The sequence below is a fragment of the Nelumbo lutea genome, chromosome 1 (genome assembly GCF_056320005.1).
Source record: "Nelumbo lutea isolate HS-2025 chromosome 1, American lotus-T2T, whole genome shotgun sequence".
Classification (NCBI taxonomy): domain Eukaryota; kingdom Viridiplantae; phylum Streptophyta; class Magnoliopsida; order Proteales; family Nelumbonaceae; genus Nelumbo; species Nelumbo lutea.
Window position 1 is genome coordinate 63,216,771 of NC_142684.1, and position 19,709 is coordinate 63,236,479.

General features: G+C 36.2%; 1 protein-coding gene and 1 non-coding gene across 2 annotated transcripts; one reads left to right on the forward strand and one right to left on the reverse strand.

The window, feature by feature from the left end:
• Positions 1-817: 817 nt before the first annotated feature.
• Positions 818-1,237, reverse strand: LOC148874899 (Chaperone DnaJ-domain superfamily protein). Its single transcript, XM_088963003.1, has one exon. It carries the CDS (start codon positions 1,235-1,237, stop codon positions 818-820), a length of 420 nt encoding a protein of 139 aa, XP_088819129.1.
• A 17,449-nt stretch (positions 1,238-18,686) lies between these two features.
• On the forward strand, positions 18,687-18,759 carry TRNAA-CGC (transfer RNA alanine (anticodon CGC)). The gene has a single exon. It is a non-coding gene; the product is annotated as a tRNA-Ala (tRNA).
• The last annotated feature ends 950 nt before the right edge of the window (positions 18,760-19,709 follow it).

Consider the following 19,709-nt stretch of genomic DNA (forward strand, 5'->3'; position numbering starts at 1 on the left):
TCAATTTTTGAATTACATTGGTCCTGTACTGGTCCTAATTTGAAGGGAAAACTCCTGATCAATGCCCAGTATTTTGGCTCGAGTGAATTTGGTTTCTGAACTTTTAAAATATGACAATCCAGTACTTGAATTTTCAAAATATGATAATTCAATACCTGATATTAGTAAATCCGTTTACCAACCGTTAAGTGATATTTGAAAAGTCAAAAATATGCTTTGAGTGTCATCTAATTCTCTTTATCAATCATTTGAACATTAACAATAGAATAAACAGTCACAGCTTCTAGATTATTCCAAATAGTCACCAACTATTTTGAATAAAAGATAAGAGGCTAGGATTTGGGACTGTTCAGAACATTTAAATGGTTGATATAAAAAATTAGATGGCATTGAAGGGACATTTTTGACTTTTCAAATATTACTTAATGATTGATTAACGGGCTTATTAACAGTAGGTTTGGATTGTTCATTTTAAAAATTCAAATACTGGATTCTCACATTTTAAAAATTCAAGTATTGAATTATTGCATTTTAAATTTCGAGAACCAAATTATCACTCGAGTCAAAGTATAGGATACTAATCAAGAATTTTCCCTTATTTGAAGTATTGTTTTAAGAAAAAGGAGTAATGTTAATTTTCTGGTTTTGAAGCCAAGTTTAATGTACAAAAATTTGTCAATTTTCCAAGTGTGGTTGGCAAGACTGTTAATAATAATATATTTGTACAATAAAATGTAGGGACTAGGGATATGCATGCATACACGACCACGTGAGCTCACGTGGCTTGGACCAGGGCCAGGGGTACAAGTGAAAGTAACTACCAGCACTGATCGGTTTCCCACCTTCTTGTGGTGGACATGGTCCGCCCACGCCCACTACCTAAAACACAGGCGGCCTTATACCGTCGTCCTTTCGTTATTGTGAGATCGTAGCAAGCCCTAGTCATGGGATCCGACAACGTGGCGTAGGCGTTTTGAATCTCCATAAAACCCCTTCCCTCGTCGTCGTCGTCGGATCCCGACATCACGTCCGGGTGATACTGCTTTGCTAACCTACGGTACGCGGCCTTGATCTCAACCAGCGATGCGGTTTCCTTGACACGCAGTATCTGGTACAGGTTGACCGCATCTACCGTTCTTGTCCTTGTGGTGGTGTGCTGCGCCAGGGCACGAATCGGACGATGCTGACATCTGATTCGGAGAACGGTGCCGGCGGTAAAAGTTAGGGCTCCGGACATCGATTCTATATGGAAAAAGATATTAGTTTTCTTCTAGGGTTGGTAGGGATAGGGAAGGAGATTAGGATTGAAGAAATGGAAGGGAAGACGGGGTTGTAAGAAAGAGGAAGCGGAGAGTCACGAAATTTATAATGAAGAGTGTGGAGAGAGGAGAAAGGAGTGAGACTTTGCCCGCTGATCGTAGACTGGAGGGCGATGAGAGAGAGAGAAGTGATAGCTGTCGTTGAAGAAGTAGAATCGTTGGGTAATGGCTAATTAATGGGCCTTCTAGAAGCATTTGTCCAATAGACTGGCCAAAGGATTCATGTAGCCCATTTACTTTTAGTTGTGATAAGGCATGTATGATGATGATGATGGCGAAAATTTGTTTGGATTAATACATAATTTATTATTTTTCAGTAATTATAAAGACCCTTTATAGTTAGCGACCTCTTAACCTTCATTTGCGAAAAGACCCTCGTAACTTTTTTTTTGCAATAAATAATTCATGGCTGTTAAGCTGGAATGCGTTAAATTATCAAAATAATTTAACTTTTCTTATTTTCTTTTCATTTTCATAGTTTGGAAAAGAACACATATAAATATGTATAGTATAAATACATACAAAATCAATACAAAGTATAAGGTTTTACATTCTATATATTTGCATTTGTACTTTTTTAAAATCGAGTCTTTAGGAAAATTTTCCATTAATACCGTGCTGTACTTTGGGCCTAGTGTCGCTTTTGTCTTTGACCTTTAAAACGCAATAATTCAATATCCGAATTTTCAAAATGTGTTAAATTAGTATCTACTGTTAATCAACCGTTAACCAATCGTTAAGTGACATTTGAAAAGACATCTTTCGATTGTCATCTAATTTTCTTTATCAACCATCTAAACGTTGACAAAAGATGAATAATATCAAATCCTTGTCTCTTTTATTCATGAAAGTTGGGGTCACCAGAATGTCCACTAAGATGTGACTCAAATTTTCTTAAATAAAAGAGAAAAAGATTGGGATTGTTCATTTTTTGTCAACGCTTGGATGATTGATAAAGAAAATTAGATGACACTTAAAGGGCATTTGTGTTTTTTCAAATGCTACTTAATAGTTGGTTAACGACTAGTTTGAAAGTTTGGATACTGAATTGTCGTGTTTTAAAGTTCAGTGACCAAAGCAGCACTAGGTCCAAAGTGCAGGGTACTAATTGACCCAAAACTACTTCCATTGTGAAACCAACTAAAATAACAAGAATCATTTCATTGGCATAGAAAAACATGTTTCTTTAAATTCTTCTTTGGTTTCACTCATATGAATGTCTCTTCATCTTAGAATATAAAAACTATCCACTCCTTTGTCCAATAAATTGAGAAAAACCAAACTAAACCTTATATTTATATCTATTAATAGGGGCCGATTCAAGCTGAGCTGAGTTGAATATTTGGTTATTTGAGCTTTGCTCGCTAATAAACTATTAGGTTCGAGCTCACTTTAAGCTAGAGACTTGAGCTTGAGCTTAGCTCTAGTCAAAAGCTTAGAAGTTCGAGCTCGACTCGGCTGCCTTTGATTGCAAGTCTCCCTTAGTTGTTGAGGTCTTCCTCAACTCTTGAGGTTATGAGCCGAGGCCTCACTCAACTGCTGAGGTGCCAAGCCAAGGTCCCCCTTAGCAGTTGAGGTGTTGAGTCGAGGTTATTGGGGAAGATGGGGTCATTGTAACTTTGGAGGAGAAGCTCTGAGGCGCATATGAAGACACTGTCTTTAGAACGTTATTTGCCCCCACTCAGTTTTACTGAGTTTGCTGTTGGGTTACAGGCAAATTTGTTCACAGGATACAACAGAGCCTTGGGCGAGAATCTGCAACCAGCAAAGTTGAAGAGTCTCCAAAGAAACCTTCTGTGAGACTGTAGCAGACCGGATTGAGAGAGAGAAAGAGATAGTGAATTTTGAAATTGTGTGTTTTGGAGTCTGATTCATGCTCCTTAAATAATTTGTGAAGAGGTATGGGGAAAAGGTAGGTGCTGGTTTAGAGAAGGCACTTTGAATAGTCACAATTTCAACCATTGTGACTGTTTAAAAAGTTGTTAACAATTGGTGATTGTTAATTTTGAATTGTGCCTCTTGATCACACCCAATCGAATCGTGACCGTTGATCTCATCAACGGTGATCAATGCACCAAAACCAGAGTAGCCCATCGCGAGTCACGCGGGTGCGAGCAAAGTGTGCCTCATTGCGCCACACACACGCGCGCGTGTGCGCGCGTTGCGTGGTATCGAATCCCCATACTCTCCTCTACTAATTCTAAGGAGTGTAAATCAGCTCCTATTGAAATACTGAAAACAATCCTTGTAATTATCCAATGTGGGACAAGTTCAAATCTGGGTTTTTTTTTTTTTTTTGTAAGAGAAAAACTGATTTTTCAACCAAGTGTGCAGGTGCAATTTCTCATGTAATTGACCAATCAAACCCATTGGATTTAATCTCTTATGAGATTAAAATCCAACAATCCCCCACATTGATTGATCAATTACATAGTTCTCTCTCAATCCAAACTACTATGATACAATTATGCATACAAAAGATGCTTATCAACTTAAACCTCTTGTTAGTATAGTTATCTCAGAGCCTTGTCAAAGTTATTGGTGGTAAGACTTTAAACCAACTACTCTTAAGACAGATCGGAGACACCTATACACATAAAAATGTTCAATCTCTACAAGAGTTTCAAATTTTGCTCAGCACTGTTATGGCCATGTGCTTCTTTCCTGGTTTCATGAACAATCCCGAGAACAAACCCAAACCCTCATGAGAAGCGGCACCACTTCTATGTTCACATAGGTGAAGTTCCACTATGTGCTCCGTTATTTGACACATTTCAGAACTTCATTAAGAGTTTATCTCAACCTCTCATCATAACAGACAACACTGTTTATGTTGTGATGGGAAATTTCTCAATGTAAGTGCTAACAGTCACATTGTTGTAACTTGTTGTTACCCATTAAACCCAATACTGATGGCTTTTCAGTTCAGGTTGGGTTACCATTACAGGTGACTAAGTAAAGGGTTTTAATCCCATCTCTTTGGTTGTCATTCTTACAATTCTCTGGCTAAACCCTTGGTAAGAGGATCAACTAAGTTTTACTTGACCTCACATAGGTTATAGTGATGACTCCATCTTGAATCAGTTGCCTAACAAATTCATGCTTCAGACTTATATGTTTGGACTTACCATTGTAGGTACCACTGTAGGCCCTTGACAGAGTTGTCTCACTATCATAGTAAATGGAAATCGGAAGCATAGGACTAGGCCAAAGTTTTATATCCAATAATAAATTCCTAATCCATTCAACCTCTTTTCCATCAGCTGCTAAGGCTATGAATTCGGATTCCATGGTCGAGTGAGATATACAAGTTTGTCTCTTGGATGCCCAAGAGATCGCACCCCCACCAAGGACAAAAATCCATCCTGATGTTGACTTGTTATCTCCATTACCAGTAATCCAACTTGCATCAGTGTACCATTCTAGTACAACTGAATAATCACAATAAAACAAGCCAAGTTCCATGGTTCTCTTGAGATACCCAAGAACTCTCCCAACTGCCTTCCAGTGCTCTGCACCGGGATTACTTGTAAACCGACTGAGTTTACTTACTGCAAATGCAATATCAGGTCTGGTACAAAGCATAACATACATCAAGCTCCCTACTGCACTAGCATACTCAAGTTGTGCAATTGCTCTACCAGTATTTTATACTAGCTTTATACTAGAATCATATGGCGTGCTATATTCTTTAAACCCTAAATGCTTAAATTTCTCAAGTACTTTCTCAATATAATGTGATTGGCTTAATGCATAGCCCCTACTCTACTTTTTAACTTTTATTCCCAAGATAGTATCTACTTCTCCTAAATCTTTCATCTTGAAAATAGAGGATAAATAGTTTTTAGTTTCATTTATGCCAACCATATTTGTACCCACAATAAGCATATCATCCACATAAAGACACACAATTACTCCATAATTTTCAGTGATTTTTGAGTAGATGCATCTATCAGCACTATTATGTTTAAAACCAAAAGCTAGAATGCAATAATCAAATTTCTCATGCCACTGTTTAGGTGCTTATTTTAATCCATATAGTGATTTAACTAGTTTACAAACTTTCTTCACATTTCCAGGAAGAACAAATCCTTCTGGTCGTTCCATGTAAACCTTTTCATTTAAATCACCATTTAAGAAAGCAGTTTTAACATCCATTTGGTGAACAGATAAATGATAAATGGATGCTAATGCTATAAATGTTCTAATAGAAGTTGTTCTAGTCACTGGTGCATATGTGTCAAAGTAATCAATCCCTTCCTTTTGACTAAATCCTTTGGCTACCAATCTAGCCTTAAAAGTTTGCACCGTTCCATCAGTGTTGTATTTTCTTCTAAACACCCATTTACATTTTATTGGTTTTGATCCTAGAGGCAGATCTATTAGTACCCATGTGTTATTTGACATTATTGAATCAATTTCATCATTTATAGCTTTCTTCCAAAAGGCAGCATCTCTAGAGATCATGGCCTCACTATAGGTTTTTGGATCATTTTCAATGTTTAGGACAATGGGTATTTTATTTAAAATTTTCTCTCTATCAGCCTCAACCAAAAATACAATTGACTGAGTAGAGATAAAATCTGAACCTAAGTGTTTCTCTGTTCTTTGTCTTTGACTTCTTCTAAGTCCTATTGTAGGTGTTATAGTTGTGTCATTTCTTATTTCAATCTTATTATTATCAACAGGTATTGAGATCTGAGTTTCTCTATCATTTTCTGTGGGTTCATTTTCTACAGGTTAAGAACACAATTTATTTTCAAAGAATTCAATATCTCTAATTTCAATCATTATGTTGGACTCTAAGTCTAGAAGCCTATAGGCCATGCTATGTTCTGCATATCCAACAAACATACTTTTCTTAGCTCTGAGTCCTAATTTGGTTCTTTTAGGATCTGGAACTCTATAATATGCTAAGCACCCCCACACTTTTAGATATGCTAAATTAGGTTTTCTTCCTATTCATAATTCATATGGGCATTTGTTATTAACTGTAGAAACAATTCTGTTATGTAAATGGCAGGCTGTTAGGAGTGCCTCCCCCCATCGATTTAAGGGTGCATTAGCTTTTAACAACATGTAGTTTATCATTTCTGTAAGTGTTCTATTTTTTCTTTCAGCTAGGCCATTCTGCTGAGGGGTATAGGGATCAGAACACTGATGTATTATTCCAAATTCTTCACAGAAAGAGTTAAACTCATTTTTAAAGTATTCAACACCCCTATCATTTCTAAGGATTTAATTTTCTTTTCTAGTTGATTTTCAACTTCAGTCTTATATAGTTTAAACATGTCAAATGTTTCATCCTTATTTCTCATAAGGTAGACATAGGTGTACCTAGAAAAGTCATCTATAAATGTTATGAAGTATCTCTTGTCTCCTCTAGTTAATACACCATTGAGTTCACAGATGTCAGAATAGATTAATTCTAAAAATTGAGAATTTCTCTCAAGACTAGGGAAAGGTTTCCTAGCCATTTTAGATTTTACACATATTTCACATTTTTCAGTTGATTCATTACTATAAGTAATTATACCTAGTTTGCTCATGTTCTTTATGGATTTAAAATTCAAGTGTGCTAATCTATCATGCCATAAAGAGAAAGAATCAACAATATAAGCAGAAACTTTTCCTTCATTAATACTTAATTTGAACATACCATTACAACTATATCCCTTTCTAACAAACATCCCATTCTTGAATATGATTAGTTTGTCGGATTCAAAGACAACTTTGAATCCCCTCTTACAAATAATATTTACTGAGACCAAGTTCTTTCTAATGTCAGGAACATGAAGAACATTCAAGAGAGTCAGTGTCTTTCCGGAGGTGAAGTTCAACTCTACGTTGCCTCTTCCAACAACTTTGGCACATGTTTAGTTTCCCATCTGTACATCAGTCACTTCTTCATATGTTTTGAATAAGGACTTGTTCTTACAAACATGGACTGTGGCGCCTGAATCAAACCACCATCCAGAAGACGATTCTACCATGTTGACTTCAGTAATCATGGCCACGAGATTGTCTTCTACCATGTTTGTAGACTTGGTTTCGCCTTTTCGATGTCGGCAGACTCGGGCATAATGCCCATTCTTTCCACAAACATAGCAAGATCATTTCTTATTGTTGCTCTTTTTGAAGTTTCCATCTTTCTTCTTTACTTGTAATGCATGGTTAGTCTTCTTTGATCCGTTTTCCACAAAATTTACCTTAGAGTTCAGCATATCGGTCAGGGTCTTATCCCTACTGTCTCTAATTCGAGACTCTTCTTCAATACGAAGGTGTTGTTGAATTTGCTCCAAGGTAAGTTCTTCAGCCTTGTGCAGAAGTTTCTTCCTGTAATCCTTCCAAGAGGGTGAAAGTTTGGCAATGATTGCTCCCACTTGGAAAGATTCAGGAAGGATGATGTTAAGGGATCGAATTTTATTGACTATCATCTGTAGTTCATGAACTTGCTCTAATATGGGTTTATGGTCGTTCATGGTGAAGTCAAAGTATTTTGCAATAAGATACTTATTCGTACCTGCTTCTTGCACTTTGTATTTGAATTTCAGGGCCTTCCAAATTTCTTTTGGAGATGTAAATTCCTTGTAGAAGTTGTAGAGCCGGTCTGATAAAGCATTTAGTATGTGTCATCGGCACAGAAGTGAGTCTTCTTCTCATTTTGCTCTTCCATTCTTTAGTTTCTTTGAGTCTTTGTTAGTGGGTTCAGGAAGTGATTATAGATTCGAATCTAGCAGATAGTATAGTTTCAGTGTGGTTAGAAAGAAGATCATCTTTTATTGTCATCGGCTGAAATTTGCTCCATCGAACTAGTATAGTCGAACAAGATCTCGGTTCATCATCTTGATTGAAGTCATGCTTGCTTCCGCCTCCATTGAGAATAACGTTTTAAAAATTGTTGGAGAAGATGGGGTCACTGTAACTTTGGAGGAGAAGCTCTGAGGCGCATCTGAAGACACTGTCTTTAGAACGTTATTTGCCCCCACTCAGTTTTACTGAGTTTGCTGTTGGGTTACAGGCAAATTCGTTCACAGGATACAACAGAGCCTTGGGCGAGAATCTGCAACCAGAAAAGTTGAAGAGTCTCCAAAAAAACCTTCTATGAGACTGTAGCAGACCAGACAGAGAGAGAGATAGTGAATTTCGAAATTGTGCGTTTTGGAGTTTGATTCATGCTCCTTAAATAATTTGTGAAGAGGTATGAGGAAAATGTAGGTACTGGTTTAGAAAAGACACATTGAACAGTCACAATTTCAACCATTGTGACTGTTTAAAAAGTTGTTAACAATTGGTGATTGTTAACTTTGAATTTTGCCTCTTGATCACACCCGATCGAATCGTGACCATTGATCTCATCAACGGTGATCAATGGTGATCAATGCATCAAAACCAGAGTCGCCCATCGCGAGCAAAGTTCGCCTCATTGCGCCACACACACGCGCGCACACGCGTGCACGCGTGTTGCGTGGTATCGAATCCCCATACTCTCCTCTACTAATTCTAAGGAGTGTAAATCAACTCATATTGAAATACTGAAAACAATCCTTGTAATTATCCAATGTGGGACAAGTTCAAAACTGGGTTTGTTTTTTTTGTAAGAGAAAAACTGATTTTTCAACCAAGTGTGCAGGTGCAATTTCTCATGTAATTGACCAATCAAACCCATTGGATTTAATATCTTATGAGATTAAAATCCAACAGAGTTGACACCCTATGTACATATATACATATGTAAAAACTTGATTAAGCTCGCGAGCCTCACAAGCTGAGCTTTGTTAGGTTCGATATTGGCTCGATGAGCAAACAAACCTATATCTTAGTCTTGAATTCGGCTTGAAACTTAATTTAGACTGAACTAAGCCTGAAAATCTCATAAAAAGCTCAGCTTATGGTCGCCCCTATTTTAGAAAGAAGCCTATGCCATTTCATTTGAATATTGAATCCAAATAGGAATTTACATAAATCTATTAGAGAAATCAAATAAGTAAAAAAATGGTAATTTAAAGATTTTATAAAAATTAAACAGGTGAATGAATATATATATATATATATATATTTTAAAGTCAACTGACGAGGTCAAGTTGTCGGGTCCATACTACAAAATATCTTTGTAATTTATCAATTAGTTTTTACAAGGATTGTCTTTGTCTTTGTTGCGTGTACTGCAGTCGACATAGACGGAGAAGAAAGGTTAGCGCGTGGGATGGCTTCTAGAAAACTAGAACAAATAGCAAACCCATGTATTAGCTGTGGGATGGCTTCTAGAAGACTTAGAACAAACGACAAACCCATGTATTGACAGTTAGCTACACTTGAGAGAATTTAATGCTCTTTTAATTTATTTATTTATGAAAACTGAAAACAGGCGCATGTGGCATGCCTTACCTCAATTTTGAACACCAACAAAAATCAGAAACGAGAAACCTTTTACATATGACATCACCAAAATCTTAAAATCACAATTCCCACTAGTTTGAGGTCCCATTTGGTTTGCAGGATTAAGGGTTCAGAATCGGATTCCAACAGATTGGTTGGGTGGAATCGGAATTTAATTTTCATTCCTGGTGGAATCACATTCCCTTATTTGAAAGAATGGTCATTCTCTCTCTTTCTATGAGATTGAAATTCTATCTTATTGATTTTAATTTTAATTTTCATTCTGCCTAAGACTATGAACCAAACAGACTATGGGAATAAATCATTCTAATTTCAACTATAAACCAAACGAACCACTAGACTTTTCCAAATATTGTATTATTTATATTTTTCTAATAATCTCTAGTCCAATTGATTGATTTCTTAACAACCCTATAACCTTTATTTCCATTGATTAATTCACATATGGAACCCAATTAGCAATTAGACGACACATGGTATCATGGGGTCCAAACCATGTCCTTTTGCTACTTCCAGTCTTACCCAGCGTGTCCAAAACAAGTGGACAAACTGGGAGGAAGACAACAAGTCATTGCGAGAGGTCTAAAATCTATGAATAGGGATTTATTTTCTCTTCAGAGCGCTTTCACACCAACCTTCCATTACATCCCACCCTATATTAAGAACATCTCTATATGAATAACAACAAATAAAGACGAGAAAGATTTCCAATGTACTGTTGGGATATGCTGTGAGATTGGTGTAAGGAGCGCTAGTTATACGAAGAATAGATTGGTACTCAAAGTCTAAATTCTTCAACCTTGGCCTGAGGGAAGTGAAAGTTTCAAACACATCCTTACATTAATTAAGGGGCTAGGCTCAAAAGCAGGCTAATAGTTCGTATGGACATGAAAGTACATATAATGGGGTGAATGGGTTTGAATCAGCTACCTAAACATCGTTCCAACAACGTCCCAATCAGCAATTACAACCGTATATATCTAGAATCATCTCCCATGATGATAAGCAATTACTACAGTGGTCCATTGGTACAGTGTTGTGAGTGTTTTATAGTAGTAGACCCCTACTTGGGTGGATGGGTCTGGTGGACTAACCTAACCTAGCCTAGAATTGGAAGGGTCTTATGCACCACCCCAACGGCCCATCCATGATGCATCATATTATCAATTCAACATTTCAACATCTACCTTCGGTCTCACGTCTTTCAATTTGCACGTCCCACCCAACTAATCTAGAGAAAAAAGCCTAATGGACCCAATTCAAATTTCTATTCAAATCAATTTAGTCTAACCAATATTTTAAAAAACAACTCGGAGGTCAAACCGTTTTTGCCTCTAGGTTGCATGTCACCTGTTTAATCGAATAGGTCGGACAGGTTAGACTGTGCTAAATCAACCATTTGGAAATTCATATACATATTTATTTATGTATATATGTATATGTATGCATATATATATATATATATATATATATATATAAATAATGTATAATTATATTTTACATGTAATATATGAAATATGTTATATTTAATTTATGCTTTTAATTCAGTTTTAAATTTTTTATTTGTAAAAAATTATTAAAATTTGTAAATTGAGGCTAAAAAAGTTTTTTTTTTGAAAAAAAAAAGGATCAAGATGCCTATGGTGTCTTGGGACACAGGTCTTAAATAGTTATCAAAAAAAAAAAAAAAATGGAACATCTCAATCTAACATCAGAGTACAAAGTTATGGCCTCATGAACTTTGCATACATAGTTAGTATGCAACTTGCGACTCGATCGCTGGGTTGAATGGGTTAATTGTCTAACCATCCAGGTCAAACGGTTTTTGACCAAGTCAACAGTCTTTTAACATTCTCTAGGTTTTACTCAAATTGGACCCAAAATCTTAACTAAACGGTAGTTCTAACGATTCAACTGATCGGATCAATGTTGGGTTGAAAACACTGGGTCTAACTATACCAAGCCCAATATCATATTTATTGCCTATCCCTGATATGTTCCGAAGGCAAGAATTCATTTATAAATAGGATTGCAAATAAGTCGGGTCAGATTCGATTGAAATCCGAATCTGATCTGATAAGAGTTAGATTTGGATACCTCCCTTTATCCTAATAAATTGGATCCAATTGAAAAATGTTGATCTGTTTAGTTAATGGATTGAATTCAGAAATACCCCAATCTGATCCGTCACGACCCGATTCAATCTGTTAATTATGAAATATTATATATTATATATGTATGTATATATAATTTTTATTCCAATTCTAATTGAATCGGATATCCGATAAGATATTCAAATTCGAATTCGAATCATACTCTTAAAAATTCGATGAATTCTTATCGAATCCGGATATATTGGATTTCTTATTGAATCGGATCAGATATACCTTCTATCGATCCTCAAATTACATTGTCATAATAGAACAAATATAAAAAAAGTGAAAAATACAGCTTAAAAATTAGACTAATCTTTTGTTTTTGGTCCATGAGGCTAGACAATGGGATAGTCCATCCCTATCCCCAACCCTGGTGTAGGTGCAGGTGGGATTTGATCACAAGCCTCCCCAACAACCAGCGGAAGGCCTTACCAACCAACCAGTTGATACCTTCCAAAAATTTAATTAAACTTATTTTGACCCCAAAGACACGTAAATTGACATGAACAAACTATCATAAGAAACTTCTGCAAATGACTCAAAATCATAAAATGCAGAAAAAAAAAGGAGTGCATTGCCTCCATCAGAAATCATTCAGAATGACATCCAAACAAAACCTTCAAAAAGGGGTTAAACAGAATGCAATATTGCCGAGTGGACGACACCGGATGTGGGAATGGGATCTGATCCTCACACATGGGCGCCTCACAAACACACCCACCATGCATTGAGAACATTTTCCATGAATAATAACTTATAAGCATGGTTTTTAAAACTGATTCGGACACCAAACCGGTCAGGTGTCCGATTACTGGGTCAAATGGTTTGACCATTTGAACCGAACAGTCAGCCTGTTCTAACAAAAAAACTAAAAAATTTAAAAACATAAAAAACGATCAAAACCGTTAGGACGGTTAACTGCTCAGGTCAGTGATTTGCTTACTAAAATCAATGGTTTTGGGGAAAAACGAAATTGGTCATTTGACTAATTCTCTGTTTTTCTGGTCTAACTGTCTGATCCAATCCAATTTTAAAAACCATGCTTAGATGTGCATGTGAAGTCGGTGTGAGGCGCCATAAGTGAGGAGGAGATCCGGTCTCCCAGATGTGATGAGGGAATAGCAATGGGACAAAAAGCATGATTGTCAATATATAGCTGTCGCCAAAACATCCTTTGGCTGCTGCCAAAATGGCAGAATAACATTCCAATTTTTTTTTATCTGCTAGAATAACATTTTAGTTTATTTTTTCACCTACCAGAACTTGGACTTTGTTCCAAATAACCTGAAGTTTCTTTCAAATAAATTGTTTTCCCTTCCATCATCTAAATCAAAGCACTTCATTTACAAAAAAAAAAAAAAAAAAACTTCTGCTTGTTGCAGTGACCAGTCAATGGTTTGAATCTGTTTGGTATTCATATGGAATTTGATTATTTTATTGAAGCATGGAGATTCAATTGGTTGATCGTTTAGAGAAGAAAAGGGAGTAAGAGAGAAACAAGAAAAAAAAACCAAATATAGAAATATTTGTAAGATGAAAATATAGAAATATCCATGACAATTAGAATAACTATGGGGGTGTTTTATAGTGTGGAGAAGAAATTGATGGGTGTGGACTAGTCAATACTATACCTTGTGGTAGGGACAAATCCACATTATACCATAGCTTATAGTTGTTCTGAATTGTGGACAAATTGTGTAGATTGGACCAATCTGCACCCATAGTGGCATTCTATAGGCATGGTGTGGATCATTCCACACCATACTTTTTGATTCCATGTATTTTATATACATTTATGAATGATGTACACCAACATTTTAAAAAATGACTTAGAAATGGAACTGTTTTGGCCACCGGTTTCCGGGTTGACAGTCCGACCGTCCAATTCAAATAGATGGCTCATTCTGACAAATAGATTAAAAAAAGCGATCTGACCGTCCGAGTCAACAACGATTCGAAAACCTTGATCTACATAGTTAATCATAAATATATAATTTTTTTCATTTTATATGATAAATATATTAAAAAATGCATCAATGAATTAATATTAACCAATAAATATTAAATTTTTATAAAAACAATAGTAAAATAATTAAAAATTTTAAAAATATATTTTGAATATTTAAAGTATAATTTTATTGATAAAATAATAAAAATTTAAAAAAATTAAGTAAAATAATTAATATTTTATTGACAAAAAGATTAAAATGTGAAACAAACAATAGGGTAGCCTTTCAAGGATAGTGTGGAGTAGGGGGTAAAAAATCAAGTATGGACGGTCCCCAACCACGAGATTTTATCGTGGATGAGAAATTGGGGTGTGGATGGGACCAGTCCTATCCACACCCAGCTGAGCGCAACCAAATCCCATGGACGGGACTGAAACGGTCCTGTACACGAGATTTATGCGATTCCGAACACTGCCTACATTACCCCTATCGGTGATGGAAATAATTTTTCTCAACAGGTAGAATGATTAAATATAAGGCCCTGTTTGCTGTTTGATAAGTTACCTAGGTAAATGCACTAATAACCCGGGTATATGTTTCCTGGGAAAGACTTACCTGGGTAAGTGTATTTACCCATGTTCATTTATTTTCCATGTAAATAAGGCAATGACCACTTTAGCCATAAAAATCAATTCTTAAAAGGGGCAATTTTATTCCATTCAAATGTTGACAACTTTCTCCCCAAGTGAGAAAGTTATATATCCATTTAGAAAGGTAAGTGATACCCAAGAAAATAAACTTTCGATGATCCACACATAAATTAAAAAAAAAACATGGAATTCTTAGTCAATAAAAATCAAAATTCCATTGACCAACTTTCCCCTTCTCAAAATCCAGAAAAAACGCCCTCTAATTAGAAAATACAGTTTCTCAACATGATGCCCTGCATAGCTTCCTTTGGCTCGTCAAAGTCAATTGGACACCATTGATATCATTAATTAAAATAATATTTATTCATTCTGATTTTTCAATACATCTTTACGTTCCCTTGACTTTTAATTAGATATTGATAAATGCATATTCGGTTATGTGATCAAACAAAAGTACATGGTTATGTATGTTATGCTTACATAGACCTTAAATCACAAAAGAGGAACATTTAACACCTTTTAATTAACTCATACTATTTGCATGAAAACCCATATTAATTACCATTTTAATCTTGTGATTTAAAGGCTATGGTGGACAAGGCCCATGGTATTATAGCATCGTTTTACTAAAAAATATTTTGTTCATACTACCTCTTATGGAAAATTCTGTTTTCCAATGTCCATGAGAAAACTTGCTGATGTTTCCATGTCAGCTAGATATTCTTTAGGAATTGTGTCAAAAAGTTTCTAGGGAGATTGGTTCTCATAAGCAATATATTTAGAAGGGGAAATTATAGGCAGCCACCCTGATATATATTTTTTTTTGACAAAACCCCCTTGAACTTTTGAATTTCAACACTTTGGCTAAATCATTGGCATTCTATCCGATGGTGTGAAGGTCAAGAGAGAGAGAGTGAGAGAGGATGAAGAGGAAGAAATGATAAAAAAAGAAGAGCAAAAGAAGGAAAATCCTAGTTTTCACGCTTCTTGCATAGTGGCAGTCAATCTAATCTTTAGAGGCGGTTTTAAATTACTACAACTAAAGACTAATATTTCTAGGGGCAACCACCTATGTGCCAATTAAAAAAATGTCATTCAAGGTTTTAAAATTGAATCGGACAACAAATTGGTTAGGGGTCTGGTTCCCAGGTCGAACGGTCTGATTGTTCAAACCGAATGGATGGCCTATTCTAATAAAAAAAATAAAAAATAAAAAATAAAAAATAAAAAATGACCAAAATTGTTGGATGATTTGAACAATTCGACTGCCCAGGTCAGCAATTTATAGACCAAATCAATGGTTTTTGGCGAAATAACGGTCCGGTTTTGAAAACCATGCTGTCACTAATGGGTTTGGCGATGTTGACCTGCTCACAATACCTATATGTGGGGAGCAATGGATTCATCTATTCTCTTGGGGCCCAATCATGCATCATGCTATCATTTGTCGTGATGAATCCTGCTCACAATACTTGTATTGTGAGAGGCCGGATCTCCTGCCCATGGGAACCCTGTCCATGTTTATCACAGTCACACATGGAGAACATCAAATCCTCTACATAGTATTATGCAGGGGGAGATGGCTGCGATAAACGTGGGCAGGAGATATGGCCTTAATGTGAGTTTGGATCTCCTGTCCACAAGAACCTTGCCCACGTCTACCCACAACACACTACCCCCCATGAATAAGGAACATCTCCCCCTGTATAATACTATGTAGAGGATGAGATGTTCTCCATGTGTGGCTGCGATAAACATGGGCAGGAGATCTGACCTCAATGCGAGTTCGGATCTCCTGCCCATGAGAACCCTGCCCTCAAGATTCTTAGATTTCTAGTTTATAAAACCAAAATTTGGCACCCATAACTTACACTCCACACTCTAGTCACTTAAAATAAGAAATTATTCTTCCAATATAAAATTTTCACAATATATTACAAATTAGAATTGAGTTCCGATAAAAAAATGTCATAAAACGATAGATTTACGATAGCCCAAAGTTGGTTGTCAAATAGCATTCCCAGAATTTTCCAAATATTATGTTCACAAACTCGACATCCTAGATTCTTAACTTCCAGATCAATTATCTGTTTTTCAAGTGTGACCTATCATCATGAAGATCTCACAACATATTACAGCTTAGACACAAACTTCTGACGGCCTGCCCCGCATCTTGATCGGGTTTGAACATGTAGTTAGGCTCGTGGGCTTGACCTCGGGCTCAAAACATCAAGCCTGACTGTATTTTGGGCTGATTTGGGATTTGTCAAAAAAGCCCAGCCTGGCCCGACTAGTTTATATAAATATTTATTATAATATACATACACACATACATATATATATTAATAATTTAATATATATAATTTTTATTTTTTCTTTATAATCTCTCTCTCTCTCTCTCTCTCTCTCTCTCTTTGTCTCTCTCTGTTCAGCCAGCCACTTCAGCGATATCAGCGGCATGAACTTTAGACTTCAGGCTCGGGCCCGGGCCTAGGCTTCGGGCTTTTTATGAGGGTCAGGTTTGGGCCCAAATTATAGGTCCAATGGTCGAATCGGGCTCGTGCTCGGGCCTTAAACAATCTGTTAATTAAGAGTAAAAACCCGGCCCATAAACATGTCTACTCTTTTATGATGGCTTAAAATTGGTTGATCGCTAAATTTTTTTACATTGGATTTAATATATTTGAAATAACTTGTAAAAATCATAACTTTTAGTCCAAAAGTCCAAATGAGTAATTCTACCTATCGTTTTGAACATCTCATTAAGAATTATAACTTACAACAAAAAACAGGACAAAAAAGTTTCTATGAGGCCAATTTCCAATGGCCTAAAGTTGTTGATTTTATATGTCATAATCTAAAATTTATCCTCACACTCTACCATGATCTGTCAAATGTGAATTTCTTGGGTACTCAGACACCCAAAAAGGCTATTGTTGCTCACAATTTTCCAATGGGGTTATATATGTTCTTCTCTCCACATGTTCAATTTGATAAAACTTGCTTTCCATTCTCTAAAGCTACTACTCATCAACCGATCACTTTGCTTGGCCCACCATTGCTCGTCTCATCTCCTTTTAATTACCCAATAAGTGCCACGACACCAATAGTTGCAATTGTTCAGGTCTTCTCTGATGCCGATTAGGCTGGTTGTCCAGATGAGCGTAAGCCATAAAGGGCTTTCTATATATTTCTTGGGCCTCCCGCAAGCAAAAACACTGTGTCTCAGTCCAGCACCGAGTCAGAGTACAGGAGCAGGAGCATTGCTTGTGTCGCCTCTGAAGTACTTTGCCTATGCTCTCTTCTTCTTGAACTTGGTTTTGCCCCCACTCTTCCATTCTTGGATGAAACATATTGCCATTGACTTTCATTTTGTTCATGAACTGGTTACCAAATAGAACTCTTCACATCAGCTTCATTTTCTCTAGAGATCAGCTAGTTGATGCATTAACCAAGCCACAGAGGGACTACCTCATTTTTCTCTTCTCTACAACAAGTTGTGATTATGGTTGCTCACCATTCACTTGAGGAGGTGTTAAGGATAAAGACTTTAAGACAAAGTCATCAGGGCCTCAACAACATGATACACATCCAATCTAGAAACAATTCTTAGGCTGCATTTCGAAATGATGCAAATGAAGTGTAAATCCCGGTTCAGGGTAAATTTGCACTTTGGTTCACTTTTGCTTGTGTTTGGTAACATTACATTTATGCATTGACAAATGATAGACCAATGCATATTTACATTGATAATAAGATTTAAAAGTACATCAATAAAAAAGAAGTAAATTTGCATTCAAGTGGGTTTTCGATAAAAAAAAAAAATGCATATGCTTTATTGGAATTCATGCTTACATCCATTATAGCTAAAAAATCTATTTGGTAAGAAGGTAAATTTATCGGTGCAAAAATAACCCAATTTTACAATTTATATAAATCGTTTTATTCTCTACGTATTTATATTGTTTCCAAACACAGCCTAAGGAATCATCAATGTAGACGGCACATTTCAATGAATCCTTTACCGACATAAAGGACTAAGTACTATGGAACAATTTGTGAAGTGAATTAGGATTTATAAACAAAGACTAGGTATTATAATTTAGAAACACTAGATTTTCCTCTTTAACAATTTAAAAATAATTGGTTCTAGCCTTGGATTGGAGGAGATTATGTCATTATGAAGTCAAAGATAACTATAGGAAACAACGTGGGGGTGTAGCTCATATGGTAGAGCGCTCGCTTCGCATGCGAGAGGCACGGGGTTCGATTCCCCGCACCTCCAATCTTTATTTTTCTTGAAATTTAATGATTTTCAAACAAAAACCAAGTGACCAGCCCGACTCCGACACCCAATCAATCAAGCAGAAGAAATAACCCGCCATGCCGGCCCTAAACCAAACCGAACCAAAAAAACTAGGCTCTGTTTGGTACGACTTTCTGCGCGGTCTGCTGGCTATTTATAAGCCTGGCAGACCATAATTCAGTCTTTTCTCATTTGATTCGCGGTAGATTTAGCTGCTAAAGGCAGATGCATCGAAAAGATGCAAAAAACCTAAAACAGGTGATTTCCGGAAAGTTTCAAATGAAGTTTTCTTGAAATTTAATGATTTTCAAACAAAAACCAAGTGACCAGCCCGACTCCGACACCCAATCAATCAAGCAGAAGAAATAACCCGCCATGCCGGCCCTAAACCAAACTGAACAAAAAAATTTAGGCTCTGTTTGGTATGACTTCTGTGCGGTCTGCTGGCTATTTATAAGCCTGACAGACCATAATTCAGTCTTTTCTCATTTGATTCGCGGTAGATTTAGCTGCTAAAAGTTGATGCATCGAAAAGATGCAAAAAACCTAAAACAGGTGATTTTTGAAAAGTTTCAAATGAAGATTTTTTTTTTTCATTTGTCTTCGTGTAGAAAAATGCACGGAAAGACATGTCTTAACTAAACGAGCTTCAGGCTGCTCAGATCTTAATGCAAAAGTTCAATGCATATTTTGACTATCAGAGCTACCAAAAGATTTTTCCAAAAAGATTTGCCAAATGACCCCCTAGTTAATCTAATTGATCCAAAAAACTTAATTGAACCGATCGGCATACCACACGAGCTTTGTTTAAACAATTTCAAGCAATAGAGCTAGGAAAGAAGTTGGGTGTATCTAATTTAAACCCGACCCGGTTCAATCAAAGCTTTTGCATAGGTTGGGTTTGAGTTTTTGAAATTTATCACAAAAAT

Coding starts and splice junctions, on each gene's coding strand:
- LOC148874899 (XM_088963003.1), bottom strand. CDS start 1,237: ATGTCCGGAGCCCTAACTTTTACCGCCGGCACCGTTCTCCGAATCAGA.